Raw genomic sequence first — 25,311 nt, forward strand, 5'->3', positions numbered from 1 at the left:
GAGGAGTGGGTGAAAGAGAGAAGTAGAAAAGAGAATAAAGAAAGTGTAGAAACCTAATGACTTAAATATTAAATTAATGCAAACATATGTACATAGTGAGATGAAAGACAGTTGGCAATATTTGTAAACAGTGGTTGTCTGTTGTGTCTGAGTGAGTTTTCACAAACGTTCAATGTCAAGCCCGGCAGTTTAAGTATGTTTTCCTGTCTTGTTGTGTTTGTGTGTAAAAGGTAGTGCAGTCTCAGATCATATTTGGGTCAGTCAGTGTGTAGTCTTACAGAGGACTTCTGGCTCTCCAGGGAGTGAAGCCTGTCCTCCAGGTAGTGGTTCCTCAGGTTCATGTCCTCCATGGCAGAATCTCTGGGTAGGGCCTGCTGCTGTCTGGAATGGACAGAGATGAAAATGTTAGTCCTACAAGGGTTGGTCTGGTTATACTGCAAACACAATACATAATAGTGCTGTCGATGTGTTCCCACCAACTTATTTGTCCACCAGAAAAAGCCCTATGATTTTGAGCTTCTAAAGAAAAATAGTTGCTATTAAACAAACCAACAGCAGCACAGTTTACAATGTCTGAAACACCTACTTTATGGTGAGGATCTGTTGCTCCAGTTCAGCGTTCCTCCTCTTCAGCTCAACCAGTTCTTTCTCAGACTCCTGTGTCCTCACCCCCACCACCTGATCTGCCGTCACACCACGACCCTTCAGTTTCCTCTGCAGACCTGCCTTCTCCTGCTCCAGTCTGAACACAGAGGGACAACCAGGGACATGGCACAACGTAAGACCACATGGCTAAGGAGTATTGGAGTGAAGGAGTGAGTGAGTGTTCGATATCTATTGTGTATGAGTAAGCAGGGTCATGTGCTTCTGTGAATCTTTTGTTGGTCTTGTCCGTGTGCATGTGCGTCCGTGTGTGTCAGTCAAAATGTCTGTACTTAGTATGTCTTCATGAAGTGTGTGGGATGTGTATGTTTCTTATAGTGTGTGGATGGTGTGGCTAAACCCCTTGCACCATGAGTGTCTTGGTTCTAACCTGGCGTAGAGCTCCTTGAGAGTACTCAGCTGCTTAGAGACAGACTCGGTTTCCCTCTCCTTCTCCTTCAGAATGTTCCTCACTTTCTCCATCCTGGCCTGCCACTTCTTGCCCTCCTCCCAACGCACTATTTCTTCTTTATTTGTCTGCAGGATAGATAGTGTGATGATGAGGCATGTCACACATAGGTTCCTTTCAATCCTCAAATACCTTGTATTTGTGAATATCCATGAAATACAGGAATATAATTATAGGATCTCTATGGAGCCAACATGCAGTGGGACAGGGAGGGAGGGATCAAATCAAATCTGATTTGACACATGCGCTGAATACAGGTGTAAACCTTACTGTGAAATTCTTTCTTACAAGTCCTTAAAAATCTGATTTGACACATGTGCTGAATACAGGTATAAACCTTACCGTGAAATTCTTTCTTACAAGTCCTTAACCAACAATGCAGTTCAAGAAATAGAGTTAATGAAATATTTACTAAATCAACTAAAGTAAAACAAATCTAATCAATCAAAAATGTACACAATAAATGTACATAACAATAATGAGGCTATATACAGGGGGTACCAGTACAGAGTCAATGTGGAGGCTATATACAGGGGGTACCGGTACAGAGTCAATGTGGAGGCTATATACAGGGGGTACCAGTACAGAGTCAATGTGGAGGCTATATACAGGGGGTACCAGTACAGAGTCAATGTGGAGGCTATATACAGGGGGTACCAGTACAGAGTCAATGTGGAGGCTATATACAGGGGGTACCAGTACAGAGTCAATGTGGAGGCTATATACAGGGGGTACCAGTACAGAGTCAATGTGGAGGCTATATACAGGGGGTACCAGTACCGAGTCAATGTGGAGGCTATATACAGGGGGTACCAGTACAGAGTCAATGTGGAGGCTATATACAGGGGGTACCAGTACCGAGTCAATGTGGAGGCTATATACAGGGGGTACCAGTACAGAGTCAATGTGGAGGCTATATACAGGGGGTACCAGTACACAGTCAATGTGAAGGCTATATGCAGGGGGTACCAGTACCAAGTCAATGTGGAGGCTCTATACAGGGGGTACCAGTACGGAGTCAATGTGGAGGCTATATGCAGGGGGTACCAGTACCGAGTCAATGTGGAGGCTAAATACAGGGGGTACCGGTACCGAGTCAACGTGCGGGGGTACAGAATAGTCGAGGTAATTTGTAAAGTGACTATGATAATAAACAGTGAGTAGCAGCAGTGTAAAAACAAAGGGAGGGGACTGTCAGAGAACAGTCTATGACTAGGGTGACTGGAGTCTTTGACAATTTTTTGGGCCTTCCTCTGACACCACCTACTACATAGGTCCTGGATAGAGGTCGACTGATTAATCGGAATGGCCGATTAATTAGGGCCGATTTCAAGTTTTCATAACAATCGGAAATCGGTATTTTAGGGCGCCAATTTTGTAATCTATTTTTTTATACCTTTATTTAACTAGGCAAGTCAGTTAAGAACACATTCTTATTTTCAATGACGGCCTAGGAACGGTGGGTTAACTCCCTTGTTCAGGGGCAGAACGACAGATTTTCACCTTGTCAGCTCGGGGGATCCAATCTTGCAACCTTACAGTTAACTAGTCCAACGCAATAACGACCTGGCTCTCTCTCGTTGCACTCCACAAGGAGACTGCCTGTTACACAAATGCAGTAAGCCAAGGTAAGTTGCTAGCTAGCATTAAACTTATCTTCTAAAAAACAATCAATCATAATCACTAGTTAACTACACATGGTTGATGATATTACTAGATATTATCTAGCGTGTCCTGCATTGCATATAATCTGACTGAGCATACAAGTATCTAAGTATCTGACTGAGGGGTGGTAGGCAGAAGCAGGCGCGTAAACATTCATTCAAACAGCACTTTCGTGCGTTTGCCAGAAGCTCTTCGTTGTGCGTCAAGCATTGCGCTTTTTATGACTTCAAATCTATCAACTACCGAGATGAGGCTTGTGTAACCGAAGTGAAATGGCCAGCTAGTTAGCGCACGCTAATTGTCGTTGTGTTGCTGGTTCGAGCCCAGGGACGAGTGAGGAGAGGGACGGAAGCTACACTGTTACACTGGCAATAGTAAAGTGCCTATAAGAACATCCAATAGTCAAAGGTTAATGAAATACAAATGGTATAGAGGGAAATAGTCCTATAATTGATATAATAACTACAACCTAAAACTTCTTACCTGGGAATATTGAAGACTCATGTTAAAAGGAACCACCAGCTTTCATATGTTCTCATGTTCTGAGCAAGGAACTTAAACATTAGCTTTCTTACATAGCACATATTGCACTTTTTTTTTCTTCTCCAACACTTATTATTTAAACCAAATTGAACATGTTTCATTATTTACTTGAGGCTAAATTGATTTTATTGATATATTAGGGGCGGCAGCGTAGCCTAGTGGTTAGAGTGTTGGACTAGTAACCGGAAGGTTCAAACCCCCCGAGCTGACAAGGTACAAATCTGTCGTTCTGCCCCTGAACAGGCAGTTAACCCACTGTTCCTAGGCCGTCATTGAAAATAAGAATTTGTTCTTAACTGACTTGCCTAGTTAAATAAAGGTTAAATTATTATTATTTAAAAAAAAAAGTGTTAATTAAGTATTGTTGTAATTGTCATTATTACAAAAAAAAAAAAAAAAAATAAATAAAAATAAAAATAAAAAAATAGACCGATTAATCGGTATCGGCCTTTTGGTCCTCCAATAATCGGTATCGGCGTTGAAAAATCATAATCGGTCGACCTCTAGTCCTGGATGTCAGGAAGCTTGGCCCCAAAGATGTACTGGGCCATACGCATTACCCGCTGTAGCGCCTTACTGTCATATGCTGAGCAGTTGCCAAATCAAATCAAATGTTATTGTTCGTGTACACATATTTTGCAGATGTTACTGCGGGTGTAGCAAAATGCACTTCACAAAATAGATGGCATCATGAGGATTGAAAATTACGTGGATATATTGAAGCAACATCTCAAGACATCAGCCAGGAAGTTAAAGCTTGGTTGGAAATGGGTCTTCCAAATGGACAATCACCCCAAGCATACTTCCAATGTTGTAAAATGGCTTAAAAACAACAAAGTCAAGGTATTGGAGTGGCCATCACAAAGCCCTGACATCCATCCTATAAAACATTTGTGGGCAGAACTAAAAAAGTGTGTGCAAGCAAGGAGGCCTACAAACCCGACTCAGTTACACCAGCTCTGTCAGGAGGAATGGGTCAAAATTCATCCAACTTATTGTGGGAAGCTTGCGGAAGGCTACCCGAAACGTTTAACCCAAGTTAAACAATTTAAAGGCTATGCTACCATATACTAATTGAGTGACTGAGTGTACGTAAACTTCTGACCCACTGGGAATGTGATGAAAGAAATTAAAGCTGAAATAAATCATTCTCTCTACTATTATTTCACATTTCACATTCTTAAAATAAAGTGGTGATCCTAACTGACCTAAGACAGAACATTTTTACTAGGATTAAATGTCAGGAATTGTGAAAAACTGAGTTTAAATGTATTTGGCTAAGGTGTATGTAAACTTCCGACTTCAACTGTACCTGAAGTGGGTAAAACAGTATGTACTCACCTTGTCATCCTTTAGGCCACGACCTTTCCTTTCTGTTGTTGACTCTGGTACACTTCTCCTTTCCAGCTCCGACTCCAACTTACGGATCTTCTTCTGCAGTGCCTCTACTGTGGGCCCCTTTCCCTCAGGCTCAGATTGACCCTGCACACACACACACAGTCATAATTATTTACAGTTAAACTTTTTTTTTTGACACACAGACATATGCGCACATGCAGACATGCTCCCACATACACAATTTAAACAATTACATAGATTGATAACACAAATAGATGATCAATCAAACTAACAGAGTCGCCCCCCACCCCCCAATCAATTGATAAATTACACAACTATTGTCCATCCAATTGGATTACATAATAATAATAATAATGAAATAAACATATTCCTACTCCCCAGCTTGCCGATTGGACACAGAAACAAGTCGGACTGTGTCACTGACCTGCAGTCCGCTGTTGAGCCTCTTGATTCGCTGTTTGAGTTCCTGGATCTCCTCGTCTCTCTCTTCCTTCTCCCCCTGCAGCTTGCTCTGGGTCTTCAGGCTCTTCTGGAGGTCCTTGTTCAGGCCCTCTACCTCCTCCTTCAGGGTGTTCTCCCTCCCCCTCCCTGCCTTCACAGCCTCCTTCGCCCCCTGGAGCTCTTCGTTTAGCTCCTGCACACGAGCCTGATGGAAATAACCAGATTGGTATGCATTCAAGGGATATACTGTGCGACTTGACAAAAGTTATTCTGTATTGATAATTGGGATATAAAAACATGTGCAGCATAGCATGCTGATTATGTGTCATGACTGGGAATCTTAACACTTATCAGGAAAGATAAACCCTCTATCACTTACGAGTGTTAGCAGATTAATTTTTAAGGGTTTGAAATTATGTAAGCGCTAGTTCATTAATAGCACAGTACCTAATATGCTATCAGACAGAGAGTGATGGGGACCAACCTTGAGGTCCTTGGTATGCTTGTCTACCAGCAGCTGGACATTGAGGCTATCCTCTCTGTGAGATGCATTGGCTATGATCTGCTGCTCCGCATGGGACGTCATCTCTGCCCTCAGCGCCAACAGGGCCTTACTCAGAGCCTGAGAGAAAGAGAGAGAAAGGGAGGAAAAGGGAGATGGAGAGGATGAAGTGGAGAGGCATAATATAGTTCCGGTCTGTTTAGTCAGTCTATTGTGACGTTTGGCAGTCATGTTCATGCTCCCAAGATGCTATAATTACACTGACACAGTTCTATAGAAAGCAGACCATAAGACCAACAAACACAGTAGTGGCCAAATATATTGGCACCCTTGCACTTTTCTCAAATAATTCCCTATTTCTCCTAAAATGAGCTGGCATTTTTTTAAATACACTTTTGGTCTCCACACCTTGTTATTGGAATTTCAACATTTCAGAACCAATTTTATTTTTGTAAACTTACATTGACAATTTTAATTTCACAAATGGCATGGACAAAATTATTGGCACCCCGGAGCCTTTACTTGGTTGCACAGCCTTTGGCCAAGATAACTTTCAACAAATGCTTCTTGTAGTCATCAATGAGCTTTCTGCACTATTCTACAGGCAATATGGCCCACTCTAAAGCAGCAAACTGCTCTAATTCTTTAATGTTTGAAGGGTGCACTGCACCAACTACTGTTTCCAGCTCTCGCCATAGGTTATGGATGTGATTTCCAGAACAGTCCAGCGTTTCTTTTTGAACCATTCCAGAGTGCTTTTTATGTGTGCTTGGGGTTGTTGTCCTGCTGGAAGACCCATAACCTTCAAAGGCGACCAAGTTTTTGGACACTGAGTTGAACATTGAAACCGGGTCTCCATTGAAGGTTTCGGGTCTTAGAGCAGGACAATGAACCCAAACACACATTAAAAACCACCTAGGAATGGTTAAGAGATGCTGGACTGTTCTGGAGTGGCTAGCGAAGAGTCCAGATCTGAATCACATCCATAACCTATGGCGAGATCTGAAAACAGTAGTTTGTGGAAGGAACCCGTCAAATATTGAAGAATTTTAGCAGTTTGCTGCTGAAAAGTGGGCAACATTGTCAGTAGACAAGCTCATTGATGGTTAGTGTTTGTCTGCAGTTATCTTGGCCAAAGGCTGTGCAACCAAGTACTAGCTCTGGGATGCCAATAATTTTGTCCATGCCATTTGTTCTGCAATGTTGAAATTCCAATAACAAGGTGTGGTGGCCAAAAGTTTTCAATCAATCAAATTCAATCACATTTATTTTTAAAGCCCTTTTTACATCAGCAGTTGTTACAAAGTGCTTATACAGAAAACCAGCTTAAAACCCCAAACAGCAAGCAATGAAGATGTAGAAGCACGGTGGCTAGGAAAAACTCCCTAGAAAATCCAGCATAGAAAGGAATGTAGGAAGAAATCTAGAGAGGCACCAGGCTCTGAGGGGTGGTCAGTCGTCTTCTGGCTGTGCCGGGTGGAGATTATAAGAGTACATGACCATCAACTTATTTGAGAAGAAATAGGGAATTATTTAAGAAAGGTGCAAGGCTGCTAATATATCTGGCCACAACTATATCTTCCTTGTCTTCACCTTCAGTTGTTTCTCTTTCTGGTTGAGCTGTGCTTTGAGTCTCTCCACCAGGTTCTTCATGGTGTTGCTGGGCGAGCGGACGTTGGCCTGTTTCTGGGCCTCCAGCTCTGTGCGGAGGTAGTGCAGCTCCTTCTCCATCTGACCCAGCTGAGCCCGCTGCTCCTCAGCCTCCCCTGACATAGCTTTGGCCTGGGCTGCATGACGCTCCTCCAGCCTAGAACACACACAGTGGGGTTAGGCTAAACACAGGGCACAGGTCAAATTGGTTAAACACAGTTTGTATAGATAGGATGAAATTATCGACAAAGACAACTAAATAATCAACATTTTGTGAGTTAAACAAGCCTAATCCTAGTTTACATATAGCTTTATCATTTATTGTTTCTTTCTAACTTTTCCTAGGCCTGGGATGCCATCAAATTCACTATTCCTGATCACATACAGTAGGCCAACGTAAATGCAGATCTCAATTCTCAATTACATGACAGATCAGGTAAACAATGTATGTAGCTTAGCACTGAGTATCTTTGGTGTGCATCTTAAGCCAGCCAGTGACTTACTTAGCCCTCTCTGAGGCGTGCTCTTTGGCCTGCATGGCTGTGAGGTTCCTCTGCCTGTCCAGCTCTGCAATGAGGCCCTTCAGCCGGTCGGTCATGGAGGACAGAGAGCGGTCTTGTTCCACCACCGTCTGTTCCATCTCAGCTAGGCGAACCAGGTGCTTGGTGGTCGGCACCGTTATGGTGGGCTTCTTCATTAACTCCTGGAGACAACAAGGAGATTAACAGAAGAGATTTTTGGGTCGTTCCAGGAAAAGAGTGCCTTTTGCATCTCTTTGATATTTAAGTAGAAATTGTGCACCAATATTTAATTTCAATAGCCTGTTATATTAAATGAAGTGTCCTTTAATATAGACCACATGGAAAATTCAATACAACCGGTTTCTTATATGAATAACGGCTTGCTAAAGTGCCAAAATTCTGCATTTTGACCTGTTCATCCAACACTGTGTCACTTCTAGGAAGATTTCAACCCACTTAATCTAAAATGTCTATCATTATAAAGCACTAGTAGTTATTTTTGTTGCTTTGACAAAGTTATTCCTGAAAATTATTATTATTATTATTATATATTTTTTAAATTTCACCTTAATTTAACCAGGTAGGCAAGTTGAGAACAAGTTCTCATTCACAACTGCGACCTGGCCAAGATAAAGCAAAGCAGTTCGACACATAACAACACAGAGTTACACATGGAGTAAAACAAACATACAGTCAATACAGAAAAATAAGTCTATATTCAATGTGAGCAAATGAGGTGAGGTAAGGGAGGTAAAGGCAATAAATAGGCCATGGTGGTGAAGTAAATACAATATAGCAATTAAAACACAGGAATGGTAGATTTGACAGTAGATGAGTGTGCAAAGTAAAAATACTGGGGTGCAAAAAAGCAAAATAAATAAATAAATACAGTAGGGGAAGAGGTAGTTGTTTGGGCTATTTATAGATGGGCTATATACAGGTGCAGTGATCTGTGAGCAGCTCTGACAGCTGGTGCTTAAAGCTAGTGAGGGGTATAAATGCTTCCAGTTTCAGAGATTTTTGTAGTTCGTTCCAGTCATTGGCAGCAGAGAACTGGAAGGAGAGGCGGCCAAAGGAGGAATTGACTTTGGGGGTGACAAGTGAGATATACCTGCTGGAACAACCTACACTCGATCCCTCCGATGTCAACAAATACAGACCAGTATCCCTTCTTTCTTTTCTCTCCAAAACTCTTGAACGTGCCGTCCTTGGCCAGCTCTCCCGCTATCTCTCTCAGAATGACCTTCTTGATCCATATCAGTCAGGTTTCAAGACTAGTCATTCAACTGAGACTGCTCTTCTCTGTATCACGGAGGCGCTCCGCACTGCTAAAGCTAACTCTCTCTCCTCTGCTCTCATCCTTCTAGACCTATCGGCCGCCTTCGATACTGTGAACCATCAGATCCTCCTCTCCACCCTCTCCGAGTTGGGCATCTCCGGCGCGGCCCACGCTTGGATTGCGTCCTACCTGACAGGTCGCTCCTACCAGGTGGCGTGGCGAGAATCCGTCTCCACACCACGTGCTCTCACCACTGGTGTCCCCCAGGGCTCTGTTCTAGGCCCTCTCCTATTCTCGCTATACACCAAGTCACTTGGCTCTGTCATAACCTCACATGGTCTCTCCTATCATTGCTATGCAGACGACACACAATTAATCTTCTCCTTTCCCCCTTCTGATGACCGGGTGGCGAATCGCATCTCTGCATGTCTGGCAGACATATCAGTGTGGATGACGGATCACCACCTCAAGCTGAACCTCGGCAAGACGGAGCTGCTCTTCCTCCCGGGAAGGACTGCCCGTTCCATGATCTCGCCATCACGGTTGACAACTCCATTGTGTCCTCCTCCCAGAGCGCTAAGAACCTTGGCGTGATCCTGGACAACACCCTGTCGTTCTCAACTAACATCAAGGCGGTGGCCCGTTCCTGTAGGTTCATGCTCTACAACATCCGCAGAGTACGACCCTGCCTCACACAGGAAGAGGCGCAGGTCCTAATCCAGGCACTTGTCATCTCCCGTCTGGATTACTGCAACTCGCTGTTGGCTGGGCTCCCTGCCTGTGCCATTAAACCCCTACAACTCATCCAGAACGCCGCAGCCCGTCTGGTGTTCAACCTTCCCAAGTTCTCTCACGTCACCCCGCTCCTCCGCTCTCTCCACTGGCTTCCAGTTGAAGCTCGCATCCGCTACAAGACCATGGTTCTTGCCTCACGGAGCTGTGAGGGAACGGCACCTCAGTACCTCCAGGCTCTGATCAGGCCCTACACCCAAACAAGGGCACTGCGTTCATCCACCTCTGGCCTGCTCGCCTCCCTACCACTGAGGAAGTACAGTTCCCGCTCAGCCCAGTCAAAACTGTTCGCTGCTCTGGCCCCCCAATGGTGGAACAAACTCCCTCACGACGCCAGGACAGCGGAGTCAATCACCACCTTCCGGAGACACCTGAAACCCCACCTCTTTAAGGAATACCTAGGATAGGATAAATTAATCCCTCTCACCCCCCTTAAAAGATTTAGATGCACTACTGTTCCACTGGATGTCATAAGGTGAATGCACCAATTTGTAAGTCGCTCTGGATAAGAGCGTCTGCTAAATGACTTAAATGTAAATGTAAATGTAACATGTGCTACGGGTGGGTGCAGCTATGGTGACCAGCGAGCAGAGATAAGACTTTACCTAGCAGGGTCTTGTAGATGACCTGGAGCCAGTGGGTTTGGCGAGGAGTATGAAGAGAGGGCCAGCCAATGAGAGCGTACAGGTCGCAGTGGTGGGTAGTATATGGGGCTTTGGTGACAAAACGGATGGCACTGTGCTAGACTGCATCCAATTTGTTGAGTAGGGTGTTGGAGGCTATTTTGTAAATGACATCGCCAAAGTCGAGGATCGGTAATATGGTCAGTTTTGCGAGGGTATGTTTGGCAGCATGAGTGAAAGATGCTTTGTTGCGAAATAGGAAGCCAATTCTAGATTTAACTTTGGATTGGAGATGTTTTATGTGAGTCTAGAAGGAGAGTTTACAGTCTAACCAGACACCTAGGTATTTGTAGATGTCCACATATTCTAAGTCAGAACCGTCCAGAGTAGTGATGCTGGACGGGTGGGCAGGTGCAGGCAGCGGTCGGTTGAAGAGCATGCATTTAGTTTTACTTGTATTTAAGCAGTATTTAAGCAGTTGGAGGCCACGGAAGGAGAGTTGTATGGCATTGAAGCTCGCCTGGCGGGTTATTTAACACAGTGTCCAAAGAAGGGCCAGAAGTATACAGAATGGTGTCGTCTGCGTAGAGGTGGATCAGAGACTCACCAGCAGCAAGAGCGACATCATTGATATATACAGAGATTTGACACACTGAACTCTATCAGAGAAGTAGTTGGTGAACCAGGCGAGGCAATCATTTGAGAAACCAAGGCTGTTGAGTCTGCCGATGAGGATGTGGTGATTGACAGAGTCGAAAGCATTGGCCAGGTCAATGAATACGGCTGCACAGTATTGTTTCTTATCGATGGCGGTTAAGATATTGTTTAGAACCTTGAGCGTGGCTGAGGTGCACCCATAACCAGCTCTGAAACCAGATTGCATAGCGGAGAAGGTATTTAATGTGATAAGTGATTAATTTACGTCTGTCCCTCATTTTAAGGTCAACCCTGTTACATGAACAAAACTCTCGTTTTTTTTTTTTTCAAAAGAAACATTGAACATCTAATAGTCAAATAATAGTGTGAAAGCAGGTGGGCTTGTTAGATGCTTTTTGGACATTTTCTGGTGTTTTGTGATGAAAAACTGAGCGGTCAACCCTGTTACTTTATTTGGCACTTCGTAAACACTTACTATAGTCTTTTTATTTAACCTCTTGAGATGGGAAAACATGTTCTTTATGAAGCTGAACATGTGCTTTTTATGACAGAGTGTTAAAATAAGGTGAAAGCAAATGTTTATTTTGACCAAGTTACACTTTCAAAAGGTACAGAATTGTTGGAATTATCTTTTTACCGGGACAAATAAAGAATAGTGAGTAACATGATAAAAGTCCATAGCAATCTTGCATTGGTGGTAGACATCAATGATCCTACCAAATTGGAATCCTAAGACCAGAATTTCTGAAAAGCCAGAGAAAGTTTCTGAAACGTTGTAACCCTAACACAGACCAAGAGAGAGCCATGGTAGAGCTAGGCTGGGCTACATACCAGTGCGGTCTGTTTGAAACGGTCAAGGGAGGTGTCAGTGTGCAGGTCCAGTTTCTGGTGCAGCGTCCTCATCTCCTCTTCATGTCTCCTGGTGATATCCTCCTGCTCCTGGGGTTAATTCAGGAGGCCACAGCAGTCAGAACCAATAGAACCAACAGTACACACCACAGCCATATAAGGATACACTATATATACAAAAGTATGTGGACACTCTTTCAAATTTGTGGATTCAGCAATTTCAGTCACACCCATTGCTGACAGGTGTATAAAATCGAGCATACAGGCATGCATCTCTGTAGACAAAGATTGGCAGTAGAATGGCCTTACTGAAGAGCTCAGTGACTTTCAACGTGGCACAGTCATAGGATGCTACCTTTCCAACAAGTCAGTTCATCAGAGCTGCCCCGGTCAACTGTAAGTGCTGTTATTGTGAAGTGGAAATGTCTAAGAGCAACAATGGCTCAGCCGTTGGTAGGCCACACAAGCTCACAGAACGGGACCACTGAGTGATGAAGCGCGTAAAAATCGTCTGTCCTCGGTTGCAACATTCACTACTGAATTCCAAAGTGCCTTTGGAAGCAACGTCAGCACAAGAACTCTTCGTTGGGAGCTTCATGAAATGGGGTTCCATGGTTGAGCAGACGCACACAAGCCTAAGATCACCACGCACAATGCCAAGCGTCGGGTTGGAGTGCTGTAAAGCCGCCGCCATTGGACTCTGGAGCAGTGGAAACGCGTTCTCTGGAGTGATGAATCATGCTTCACCATCTGCCAGTCCGACGGACAAATCTAGGTTTGGTGGATGCCAGGAGAACACTACCTGTCCCAATGCATAGTGTCAACTGTAATGTTTTGGGGAGGAGGAATAATGGTTCGGGCTAGGCCCCTTAGTTCCAGTGAAGGGAAATCTTAACACTACAGCATACAATGACAATCTAGACTGTTCTGTGCTTCCAACTTTGTGGCAACAGTTTGGGGAAGGCCCTTTCCTGTTGAGCATGACAATGCCCCAGTGCACAAAGCGAGGTCCATACAGAAATGTTTTGTCGAGATCGGTGTGGAAGAACTTGACTGGCCTGCACAGAGCACTGACCTCAACCCCATCGTACACCTTTGGGATGAATTGGAATGCCGACTGCGAGCCAGGCCTAATCGCCCAACATCAGTACCTGACCTCACTGCTCTTGTGATTGAATGGAAGCAAGTCCCCTGCAGCAATGTTCCAACATCTAGTGGAATGCCTTCCCAAAAGAGTGGAGGCTGTTATGTCAGCAATGGGGAGCCAACTCCATATTAATGCCCATGATTTTGGAATGAGATGTTTGACAAGCAGGTGTCCACACGGAGAGACAGTTAAAACAACTTCTCGCACCCTCTTTTTCTCTAACACTTTCTAATATGTCTAAATAGCCATTTGGTGTTTAAGTCCGAACATCAACCACAAATTGTGCATCAAATGCAGATACACTGAGCAGGCTTGTTGCTTCCTAGAAATCCTATAGTTCTCTACCCCCTGCTGTACCTGTCTAGCCCGGGCCAGCAGGTTCTGGTACTTCTTAAGGACCTCCTCCTTCTGGTCCAGGCGTCCCTGCAGGTTGTTGATGGTCTGGTGGGCCACCTTGAGGGCCGGCTGGCTCTCCCTCTGGTCCTCCTGGTGCTTGGCCAGGTCTGCCAAGAGCCTCTCCCTGTCTGCAGCCGCAGGGAGCCGCAGACGCAGCTCATTGATTACCCGGTCCCTGGAGAGGATGTTCTGCTCTGCCTTCCACAAGGCAGATTCCTTCTCCTTCAGCTTCTGCTCAGTGAGAGTAGAGCAGAAGAGAGACAGCCTCATAGATTAATCACTTTTATACTTGCCTTTTACAATCTTTTACAAGGGATGGTGCTCTAAGGCATGTGGTGTGATCGTCCACCATTTGGTGTGTACTTTTAAGGCATTTCCTGTGTGTCAACTGTGGGGTAAGTAATAATACATGCTACAGTATAATTACCTCATCTAGAGTTTTGCAGGTGGCCTGGGTCTCCAGGATGGTGCGGACATGCTCTTTGATTTTCCTCAGGGCAAAGTCCAGCTGGTGGGCCAGGGGAAGGCTTGCGTCTGGCAAGGCTCCGGTAGCCTCCTCAAACTACATACAATACACACTAGGATTAACTGAGAGGAGGAGTCCAAGTCCTTGATTGACTTGGTAGCAAGCAGTTTGTGACTGTGTGAGTTATGAGTAATATACCGTATCAAATCTAGGGTTTTTATAAAATCAAATTACAAATCTGTTAAACATATCCTAAATATAAACCATCAAATTAGTGAATACAATTGGTATTTAATTAGTCAAATAAATAAAAGTGAGAAAAAAAACTATGTCAATATGTATTTGCTGTCAATGTTTTGGCATCAAACTGGTGGCAGTCGTGAAAAAATGCAATAGTTGCAAAGTTAATTGAAAATAATGCCATTGTTGATTAGATACTTTTTTCATTAATTAGGCTATTTTCTCTTGAACCATGTGGTCTATCTACTAGAAACTCATGGATAACATGGACACAGATATAAAAAATGAATAATATAAAAAAAAAAGAATGTATAAATTACCAAAGTTACGATAGATTGCCATATATTTTCTGTTAATTACCAAACATTTCAGTAACTTTGGTAAATTACTGGTAGCTTTGCAACCCTAATCATGTGTGACTAGATGATTTATTGAAAATACATTTGATATTGAGCATTCAAGTACATACACTGCGTATACCAAACATTAGGAACACATTCCTAATATTGAGTTATACCCCCTCCCTCAGAACAGCCTCAATTTGTAGGAGCATGGACTCTACAAGGTGTCCAAAGCGTTCCACAGGGATGCTGGCCCATGTTGACTCCAATGCTTCCCACAATTGTGTCAAGTCGTCTGAATGTCCTTTGGGTGGTGGAACATTCTTGATACACATGGGAAACTGTTCAATGTGAAATACTCAGCAGCGTTGCAGTTCTTGACTACTCACCTTCTGAATGGCACGCATACACAATCCATGTCTCAATTGTATCAAGGCTTAAATATCCTTCTTTAACCTGGGCTCCCGAGTGACGCAGCGGTCGAAGACACTCCATCTCAGTGCTAGAGATCACTACAGACCCTGGTTTGATTCCAGGCTGTATCACAACCGGCCGTGATTGGGAGATACATAGGGCGGCACACAATTGGCCCAGCGTCATCCGGGCTAGGGTTTGGCTGGGGTAGGCCGCCATTGTAAATAAGAAATTGTTATTAACATGCCATTCTTAAATAAAGTTTAATAAAAAATATAAATTAATTAATCTTCACTGCCTGAAGTTGATTTAACAGGTGACATCAATAAGGGATCATAGCTTTCACGTGGATTCACCTGGTCAGTCTATGTCATGGAAAGAGCTGGTGTTCCTAATTCTTTGTATATTCAGTGTATATCCACAGCTTACAAAATTATAATTAATAGCAACCAGAAACAAAACGTTAAATTCATTCCGATTGGCAGACAGTGGGGAGGCTAGTGTACAGTAAATGAATGTCAGTGTGTCTGTGTCCCAAATGGCACCCTATTCCCTACAGTATATAGAATACCATTTGGGGACAACCAGTGTGTGTCTGTTTGGTGTTAGACAGGACCTTCTGGGCAGAGCCTATGATTAGGTTCTGCTGTTTCTCATAAAGATCCAGCTGGCGCTCCAACTCCACCTCTCTCTGATCCCACGACATCTGACGTTCCTCCTGAACCTGGGAGGGGGCACACAGACTGTGTGAATGTCTGTCTTTGTGAGTGTCTGTTAAACAGAGCACTGTCATCATGCTATTGTGACTTTGTGTGTCCCAAATGTCATCCTATTTCCTATATACACTACTTTGACCAGGGCCCATGTAGGGCTCTGGTAAAAAGCAGTGCACTTTATAGAGAATAGGGTGCCCTTTTGGACACAACCATTGTCCTAGCATAGCAAGATCTGGAGAACATGCATGGTCTGAAGCCACCAGTACTAGTATTTAGGGAGTCCATCTGGAGCACTGTATTTTTAGGGGCATAAAACTAAACCATCTGAGCATCAAACACATAAATAGAGACAACAAGTCCTCTATGTTTTCCTCTTGTTCCGATTATGACTGACTCTCATGGGGAGATACATTACACTATAAAGTCCAAAGTCATGGGGGCGATGACGTTACACTATAAAGTCCAAAGTCATGGGGGCGATGACGTTACACTATAAAGCCCAAAGTCATGGGGGCGATGACGTTCCACTATAAAGCCCAATGTCATGGGGGCGATGACGTTCCACTATAAAGCCCAATGTCATGGGGGCGATGACGTTCCACTATAAAGCCCAATGTCATGGGGGCGATGACGTTCCACTATAAAGCCCAATGTCATGGGGGCGATGACGTTCCACTATAAAGCCCAATGTCATGGGGGCGATGAAGTTACGCTATAAAGCCCAATGTCATGGGGGCGATGACGTTACGCTATAAAGCCCAATGTCATGGGGGCGATGACGTTACGCTATAAAGCCCAATGTCATGGGGGCAATGACGTTCCACTATAAAGTCCAATGTCATGGGGGCGATGACGTTACGCTATAAAGCCCAATGTCATGGGGGCGATGAAGTTACGCTATAAAGCCCAATGTCATGGGGGCGATGAAGTTACGCTATAAAGCCCAATGTCATGGGGGCGATGACGTTAAGCTATAAAGCCCAATGTCATGGGGGCGATGAAGTTACGCTATAAAGCCCAATGTCATGGGGGCGATGACGTTCCACTATAAAGCCCAATGTAATGGGGGCGATGACGTTACGCTATAAAGCCCAATGTCATGGGGGCGATGACGTTACACTATAAAGCCCAATGTCATGGGGGCGATGACGTTACACTATAAAGCCCAATGTCATGGGGGCGATGACGTTACTCTATAAAGCCCAATGTCATGGGGGCGATGAAGTTACGCTATAAAGCCCAATGTCATGGGGGCGATGACGTTACACTATAAAGTCCAATGTCATGGGGGCGATGACGTTACACTATAAAGCCCAATGTCATGGGGGCGATGACGTTACACTATAAAGCCCAATGTCATGGGGGCGATGAAGTTACGCTATAAAGCCCAATGTCATGGGGGCGATGACGTTACACTATAAAGCCCAATGTCATGGGGGCGATGACGTTACACTATAAAGTCCAATGTCATGGGGGTGATGACGTTACAGATTCATCAATTTACTGAAGACAGATGAAAATTTGAAACATATGAAATTGCTCCACTCACATTTATAATTACCAAAATTTGTGAATGTTCATTCAATTTATGTCTCTGTCTCTCTGTAGAAAGTGTCTGTATGTTGCTGTTATTCGGTTCTTTATTTTACTTTATCATATCCTGATGCCTAGTCACTTTACCCTGCCTTCACGTACATATCTACCTCAAATACCTTATTATTATCTATCCTGATGCCTAGTCACTTTACCCTGCCTTCACGTACATATCTACTTCAAATACCTTATTATTATCTATCCTGATGCCAAGACACTTTACCCTGCCTTCATGTACATATCTACCTCAAATACCTTATTATTATCTATCCTGATGCCTAGTCACTTTACCCTGCCTTCATGTACATATCTACCTCAAATACCTTATTATTATCTATCCTGATGCCTAGTCACTTTACCCTGCCTTCATTTACATATCTACCTCAAATACCTTATTATTATCTATCCTGATGCCTAGTCACTTTACCCTGCCTTCACGTACATATCTACCTCAAAAACCTTATTATCTATGCTGATGCCTAGTCTGCACATTGATCTGGTACTGATACTCCCTGTATATACAGTGGGGAGAACAAGTATTTGATACACTGCCGATTTTGCAGGTTTTCCTAATTACAAAGCATGTAGAGGTCTGTAATTTTTATCACACTTCAACTGTGAGAGATGGAATCTAAAACAAAAATCCAGAAAATCACATTGTATGATTTTTAAGTAATTAATTTGCATTTTATTGCATGACATAAGTATTTGATACATCAGAAAAGTAGAATGTAATATTTGGTACAGAACCCGTGTTTGCAATTACAGAGATCATATGTTTCCTGTAGTTCTTGACCAGGGTTGCACACACGGCAGCAGGGATTTTGGCCCACTCCTCCTTACAGACCTTCTCCAGATCCTTCAGGTTTCGGGGCTGTCGCTGGGCAATACAGACTTTCAGCTCCCTCCAAAGATTTTCTATTGGGTTCAGGTCTGGAGACTGGCTAGGCCACTCCAGGACCTTGAGATGCTTCTTACGGAGCCACTCCTTAGTTGCCCTGGCTGTGTGTCTGGGGTTGTTGTCATGCTGGAAGACCCAGCCACGACCCATCTTCAATGCTCTTACTGAGGGAAGGAGGTTGTTGGCCAAGATCTCGCGATACATGGCCCCATCCATCGTCCCCTCAATACGTTGCAGTCGTCCTGTCCCCTTTGCAGAAAAGCATCCCCAAAGAATGATGGGTCCACCTCCATGCTTCACGGTTGGGATGTTGTTCTTGGGGTTGTACTCATCCTTCTTCTTCCTCCAAACACAGCGAGTGGAGTTTAGACCAAAAAGCTCTATTTTTGTCTCATCAGACCACATGACCTTCTCCCATTCCTCCTTCTGGATCATCCAGATGGTCATTGGCAAACTTCAGATGGGCCTGGACATGAGCTGGCTTGAGCAGGGGGACCTTGCGTGCGCTGCAGGATTTTAATCCATGACGGCGTAGTGTGTTACTAATGGTTTTCTTTGAGACTGCGGTCTCAGCTCTCTTCAGGTCATTGACCAGGTCCTGCTGTGTAGTTCTGGGCTGATCCCTCACATTCCTCATTATCATTGATGCCCCACGAGGTGAGATCTTGCATGGAGCCCCAGACAGAGGGTAATTGACCATCATCTTGAACTTCTTCCATTTTCTAATAATTGCGCCACCAGTTGTTGCCTTCTCACCAAGCTGCTTGCCTATTGTCCTGTAGCCCATCCCAGCCTTGTGCAGGTCTACAATTTTAGCCCTGATGTCCTTACACAGCTCTCTGGTCTTGGCCATTGTGGAGAGGTTGGAGTCTGTTGATTAAGTGTGTGGACAGGTGTCTTTTATACAGGTAACGAGTTCAAACAGGTGCAGTTAATACATGTAATGAGTGGAGAACAGGAGGGGTTCTTAAATAAAAACTAACAGGTCTGTGAGAGCCGGAATTCTTACTGGTTGGTAGGTGATCAAATACTTATGTCGTGCAATAAAATGCAAATTAATTACTTAACTTCTTGACGCACCTTTTCCCGTTAGCGGGATCATTTTCATCAACACCCGCTGAATTGCAGCGCGCCAAATTCAAATTAAATGACTAAAAATATTTAATTTTCATGAAATCAAAAGTGCAATATAGCAAAACACAGCTTAGTTTGTTGTTAATCCACCAGGCGTGTTAGATTTAAATACAGCTTTTCGGCGAAAGCATAACAAGCGTTTATGTAAGAACATCTCTCTCAGTAGACAAAATATTACAAACACTAGCAGCCAAGTAGATTGGTCACAAAAGTCAGAAAAGCAATAAATGAAATCGCTAACCTTTGATGATCTTCGGATGTTTGCACTCACGAGACTCCCAGTTACACAATAAATGTTCCTTTTGTTCCATAAAGATTATTTTTATATCCAAAATACCTCCATTTGTTTGCCGCGTTATGTTCAGAAATCCACAGGCTCGAGCGGTCACGACATCGCAGACGAAAATTCCAAATAGTATCCGTAATGTCCACAGAAACATGTCATAGGTTTTGTTTAATAATCAATCCTCAGGTTGTTTTTAAAATATATAATCGATAATATATCAACCAGGACTGTAGCTTTTTCAGTAGGAGAGGAAGAGACAATGGTTGCCCCACTCTGTTGCGCAAGCAAAACTCTGAACACCCAGCTATCCACTGACGCGATGTGATCTTTCTCGCTCATTTCTCAAAATAAAAGCCTGAAACTATGTCTAAAGACTGTTGACACCTTGAGGAAGCCATAGGAAAATGAATCTGGTTGATATCCCTTTAAATGGAGAAAAGGCATCCAATGGAACAGAGAGATTTCAGGAAAAACAGCACTTCCAGGTTGGATTTTCCTTAGGTTTTCCCCTGCAATATCAGTTATGTTATACTCAAAGACAATATTTTGACAGTTGTGGAGTGTTTAGAGTGTTTTCTATCCTAATCTGACAATTATATGCATATTCTAGTTTCTGAGCACGAGAAATAGGCAGTTTCAAATGGGTACGTTTTTTTTGTTGCCAAAAACGAAAATCCTGCCCCCTACACTCAAGAAGTAAAAAATCATACAATGTGATTTTCTGGATTTTTGTTTTAGATTTCGTCTCTCACAGTTGAAGTGTACCTTTGATAAAAATTACAGACCTCTACATGCTTTGTAAGTAGGAAAACCTGCAAAATCGGCAGTGGATGAAATACTTGTTCTCCCCACTGTAGCTCCACATTGATCTGGTACTGGTACTCCTGTATATAGCTCCACATTGATCTGGTACTGGTACTCCCTGTATATAGCTCCATTCTTGTCTATTATATTCCTTGTGTTACTATTTTTCATTTTATTATTATTTTTTAACTCTGCATCGTTGGGAAGGGCTCATGAGAAAGCAAGTCTACACCCATTGTCTTCAGCGCACGTGACAAATACAATTTCACTAGATGTTGTGTCTGTCTGAAGTGTGTATTTTCTCTTCTCACAGTGTGCTGCTGTACGCTGTCGTCCTCCAGGGTACGGATGGTTCTCTCCTGCTCGGCCACCAGGCTCCTCAGGTAACTGATCTCCTCTCTCTGGACCCCCAGCTCCCGGCCCCGTCTCAGCTCCTGCAGTCTGACCTCCTCTATTTTCTTGTGCCACTCGTTCACCTGAGAACATTCATATAGAGTAGACAACATGAGAAAAAACACATTTTCCCATGGAAGACAACAGACTGGAGTTTGGTGAGGAGGGAAAGTTCCATTACTGGAGTTTGGTGAGGAGGGAAAGTCAGAAGAAAAGCTATACAATGACAGAAGGATAGCAATAGATGGTCATACCAAGGATCATTTACACTATATATATATATTTATTCTTGCTAGAGCTGCCCCAGTCAACTATAAGTGCTGTTATTGTGAAGTGGAAACGACTAGCAGCAACAACGGATCAGCCGCAAATTTAGTAGGCCACACAAGCTTACAGTACGGGACAACCAAGTGCTGAAGCCCGTAGAGCGTAAAAATTGTCTGTCCTCGGTTGCAACACTCACTACTGAGTTCCAAAATGCCTATGGAAGTAACGTCAGCACAAGAACTGTTCGTCGGGAGCTTCATGAAATGGGTTTTCATGGCCGAGCAGCCTCACACAAGCCTAAAATCACCATACTCAATTCCAAGCGTCCACTGGAGTGGTGTAAACCTCGCCGCCATTGGGCTCTGGAGCAGTAGAAACGCTTCACAATCTGGCAGTCTGACAGACGAATCTGGGTTTGGCAGATGCCAGGAGAATGCTATCTGCGCCAATGCATAATACCAACTGTAAAGTTGGAGAAGGAGAAATAAAGGTCTGGGCTGTTGTTCATTGTTCGGGCTAGGCCTCTTAGTTCCAGTAAAGGGAAATCTTAATGCTACAGAGTACAATGACATTCTAGACGATTCTGTGCTTTCAAATTTGGGGCAGTGGTTTGGGGAAGTCCCTTTCTTGTTTCAGCATGACAATGCCCCCGTGCACAAAGCGAGGTCCATACAAAAATGGTTTGTCGAGATCGTTGTGGAAGAACTTGACTGGCCTGCACAAAGCCCTGACCCCAAACCGAACTGGAACGCCGACTGAGAGCCAGGCCTTAATCGCCCAACATCAGTGCCTGACCTCACTAATGCTCGTGGCTAAATGGAAGCAAGTCCCCACAGCAATGTTCCAACATCTAGTGTTGGAACAACTCTGGACCTCAAAGCCAGTTCCACTGCATTTTTTCATTATTCCCCTCTAATTAGGGATTTAGACCTGGGACACCAGGTGTGTGCAATTAATAATCAGGTAGAACAGAAAACCAGCAGGTTCCAGACCTCGTAGGGTAAGAGTTGAGTACCCCTGTTCTGGTGGAAAGCCTTCCCAGAAGAATGGAAGATGTTAAAGCAGCAAAGGGGGGGACCAACTCCATAATAATGCCCATGATTTTGGAATGAGATATTCGACGATACTTTTGGTCATATAGTGTATAAACCTGAACAATAACAATAAAGTGATTACAATTCAACACAAATGACGAGCTCTGGAGTGAAGGGCTATGAAGAGGTCTGGGTGGGTTGCCATGGTTATGTAGCTATTTGATTTGGAATTTTAGGACCCCTTTAGGTACTCGTCCTCCACTGTAAAAAAAGATTTTGGAAGTTATAGAAATGCATTTATTAATGTCTAGATTTTGTTTTTTTACAAATATATTCTGTTACATATGCCTTAATGCTTACATATAAATGATATTATGTGAACTGAACATATATATATTTTCTATTATATAAAAATATATTCCTTTTTTTTAGAGACTACTAATATGACTGTCCCAACTACAACAAAATAAATACTTAAATAAATGTAATTTAGTCCGTTAAACATTTGATTGAAATACTATAGAATTCCATTAACTCCTTCTGTGGAGTACCAATATGGTGGCTGGTGGCTTCAAAGCCTTTCACTGGCCATTACATAGCATCAGCAATCCAGGGCTTATATACATCATTGGTCCTTGCCCACCCACCTTCTGAGCTCCTTTCACATCCTTCAGCGTAGCTATGAGCTCCTCTAAACCTTTCAGCCTCAGCTCCAGCTCCTGGGCCTTCCCCTCCATCCTCCTCCTCTCCTCCTCCGCTCTCCTCTTCTCCTCCTGCGCGGTCCCTCTATCCTCCTGCAGGCGCATCATGGTCTGAGAGAACTTCTCCTGCTGGGCTAAGGGCAGAGCCCCGGCAAACTGCCTGCGGAGAGACTGGATGGACTGTTGGAGGTGCCTGGCTCGGTTCCGGCTCTCCTGGCGAGTGTGGTACAGGGATTTCTCGCTGGCGTCCAGTTTCTGCTCGGCACGGAGCACGTAGGCCTCAAGCTGCTGGATCCGCGTGGCGGTGGCCTCTAGCTTCCCCACGGCAGCTGATTCGCTGAGCTGCAACGCTACGATGTGCTGGTGGAGCTTGGCGATCAGGGCTCTCTCGTCTGACTGGGACTGGGTGGGCAAACAAGACAGAGCAGGACAGGAGGGAAAAGTTAGCATTAGCAACAATGCTAGTAGTGAGATAAATTTGAGCAACATGGTAGTTAGCTATTCTAACTACCGGTATGCACAATGAATAGCCAGTCATTCTTGCAATGGTATCATTGTTAAACTTGATCAACTATTGACAATAAGATGATTTCTCATCTCTCGTGGTTGAGTTACTTGAGTAGAATGAGGATGAGTTATATGAATAAGGTTAAATAGGGTTGAATAGCGTCCGTGTTGTGTTGCGTTACCTGATAGTCGAGGACCTGCCTCCTTAGAGCTTCAACCTCCTTCTCTCTGGACTGCTGTCTGGCCTCCAGGGCAGACACCTGCATCTTAGCCACGTCAGACACCTCCCTCAACCTGGATACACAGCATGGGGTTAGCATCTTATCCCATTACCAACTGCCATTATAAAACGCAAGCTTACTGGGCAGTAGTAGTAAAGCTTACTAAATCAGGGATGGGATCAGGGCACATTGCATTTAGGCTAGGGCATTAGTCCAGTTTCATTAGACAGAATCACATACACGTAAATATAACTAGATCACAGGAGGAATTATCACATATTACATGAGTGGATTTAGTACATACATTGAGGCCTCCACCTTGAGTTCGGCCTCAGCCTTCTCCAGCTGCGTGATCCTGGCACGGTCGGCGTTGCTGCCGTCTTTAGAGACACTGTCGGCCAGCTCATCTCTCAGCTCCCGCTCCGTTCTCTGGGCCCCCAGGTACAGCTTTGTTAGCTGGGGACCAACAACACTTCAGGTTAGGGGCTTTGTGTCACTATAAGACATAGTCCAGGATACTGCATGGCCTTGTCCAGCCATGCTCTCTACTAGGGACAGGTGTTGAGAATTGCCATGATCAACACACTATATATGCAGTGAAAAATATTATTAGTTATTCAATGCTTCCATGTGTTTGCATCTGTCCCTATCCAATAAACTATCAAATGAAATTGAAATGATTGTCCATTGCCACAGGAAACAGAGATTTGTCTTTTCAAATCAAATCAAATGTTATTAGTCACATGCGCCAAATACAACAACCTTACAGGGAAATACTTACTTATGAGCCCCTAACCAACAATTCAGTAAAAAAAAAAAAAACATGAGTAAGATGAGTAATAAGAGTGTAATAAGAAATAAAAGTAACAAGTAATTAAAGAGCAGCAGTAAAATAACATTAGCGAGACTATACACAGGGGGGTACCGGTACAGAGTCAATGTGCGGGGGTACCGGTTAGTTGAGGTAATATGTATATGTAGGTAGAGTTATTGACTATGCATAGATGATAACAAGAGAGAGTAGCAGCGGTGTAAAAGAGAGGGGGCAATGCAAATAGTCTGGGTAGCCATTTGATTAGATGTTCAGGAGTCTTATGGCTTGGGGGTAGAAGCTGTTTAGAAGTCTCTTGTACCGAGACTTGGCACTCCGGTACCGCTTGCCATCCGGTAGCAGAGAGAAGTCTATGACTAGGATGGCTGGAGTCTTTGACAATTTTTAGGGCCTTCCTGACACCGCCTGATATAGAGGTCCTGGATGGCAGGAAGCTTGGCCCCACTACCCTCTGTAGTGCCTTGCGGTCGGAGGCCAAGCAGTTGCCTTACCAGGCAGTGATGCAACCAGTCAGTATGCTCTTGATGGTGCAGCTGTATAACCTTTCGAGGATCTGAGGACCCATGCCAAATCTTTTTAGTCTCCTGAGGGGGAATAGGTTTTGTCGTGCCCTTTCACAGCTGTCTTGGTGTGCTTGGCCCATGTTAGTTTGTTGGTGATGTGGACACCAAGAAACTTGAAGCTCTCAACCTGCTCCACTACAGCCCAGTCAATAAGAATGGGGGCATGCTCGGTCCTCTTTTTCCTGTAGTCCATAATCATCTCCTTTGTCTCGATCATGTTGAGGGAGAGGTTATTGTCCTGGCACCACACCGACAGGTCTCTGACTTCCTCCCTATAGGCTGTCTCATCGTTGTCGGTGATCAGGCCTACCATTGTTGTGTCATTGGCAAACTTAAAGATGGTGTTTGAGTCGTGCCTGGCCG

General features: G+C 44.0%; 1 protein-coding gene across 1 annotated transcript in view; it reads right to left on the minus strand.

The window, feature by feature from the left end:
• cep290 (centrosomal protein 290) overlaps positions 1–25,311 on the minus strand; it is a 56,533-nt gene that overhangs the window by 9,295 nt on the left and 21,927 nt on the right. Inside the window, 16 exon segments of the mRNA XM_065022367.1 lie at positions 279–381; positions 587–742; positions 1,034–1,179; positions 4,661–4,801; positions 5,103–5,324; positions 5,604–5,741; positions 7,215–7,428; positions 7,775–7,974; positions 11,975–12,082; positions 13,497–13,766; positions 13,963–14,097; positions 15,613–15,720; positions 20,742–20,906; positions 22,772–23,227; positions 23,515–23,626; positions 23,858–24,009. Coding sequence (XP_064878439.1) covers positions 279–381; positions 587–742; positions 1,034–1,179; positions 4,661–4,801; positions 5,103–5,324; positions 5,604–5,741; positions 7,215–7,428; positions 7,775–7,974; positions 11,975–12,082; positions 13,497–13,766; positions 13,963–14,097; positions 15,613–15,720; positions 20,742–20,906; positions 22,772–23,227; positions 23,515–23,626; positions 23,858–24,009 — 2,826 coding nt within the window.

The sequence above is a fragment of the Oncorhynchus nerka genome, linkage group LG9a (genome assembly GCF_034236695.1).
Source record: "Oncorhynchus nerka isolate Pitt River linkage group LG9a, Oner_Uvic_2.0, whole genome shotgun sequence".
NCBI classification, from domain to species: Eukaryota; Metazoa; Chordata; class Actinopteri; order Salmoniformes; family Salmonidae; genus Oncorhynchus; species Oncorhynchus nerka.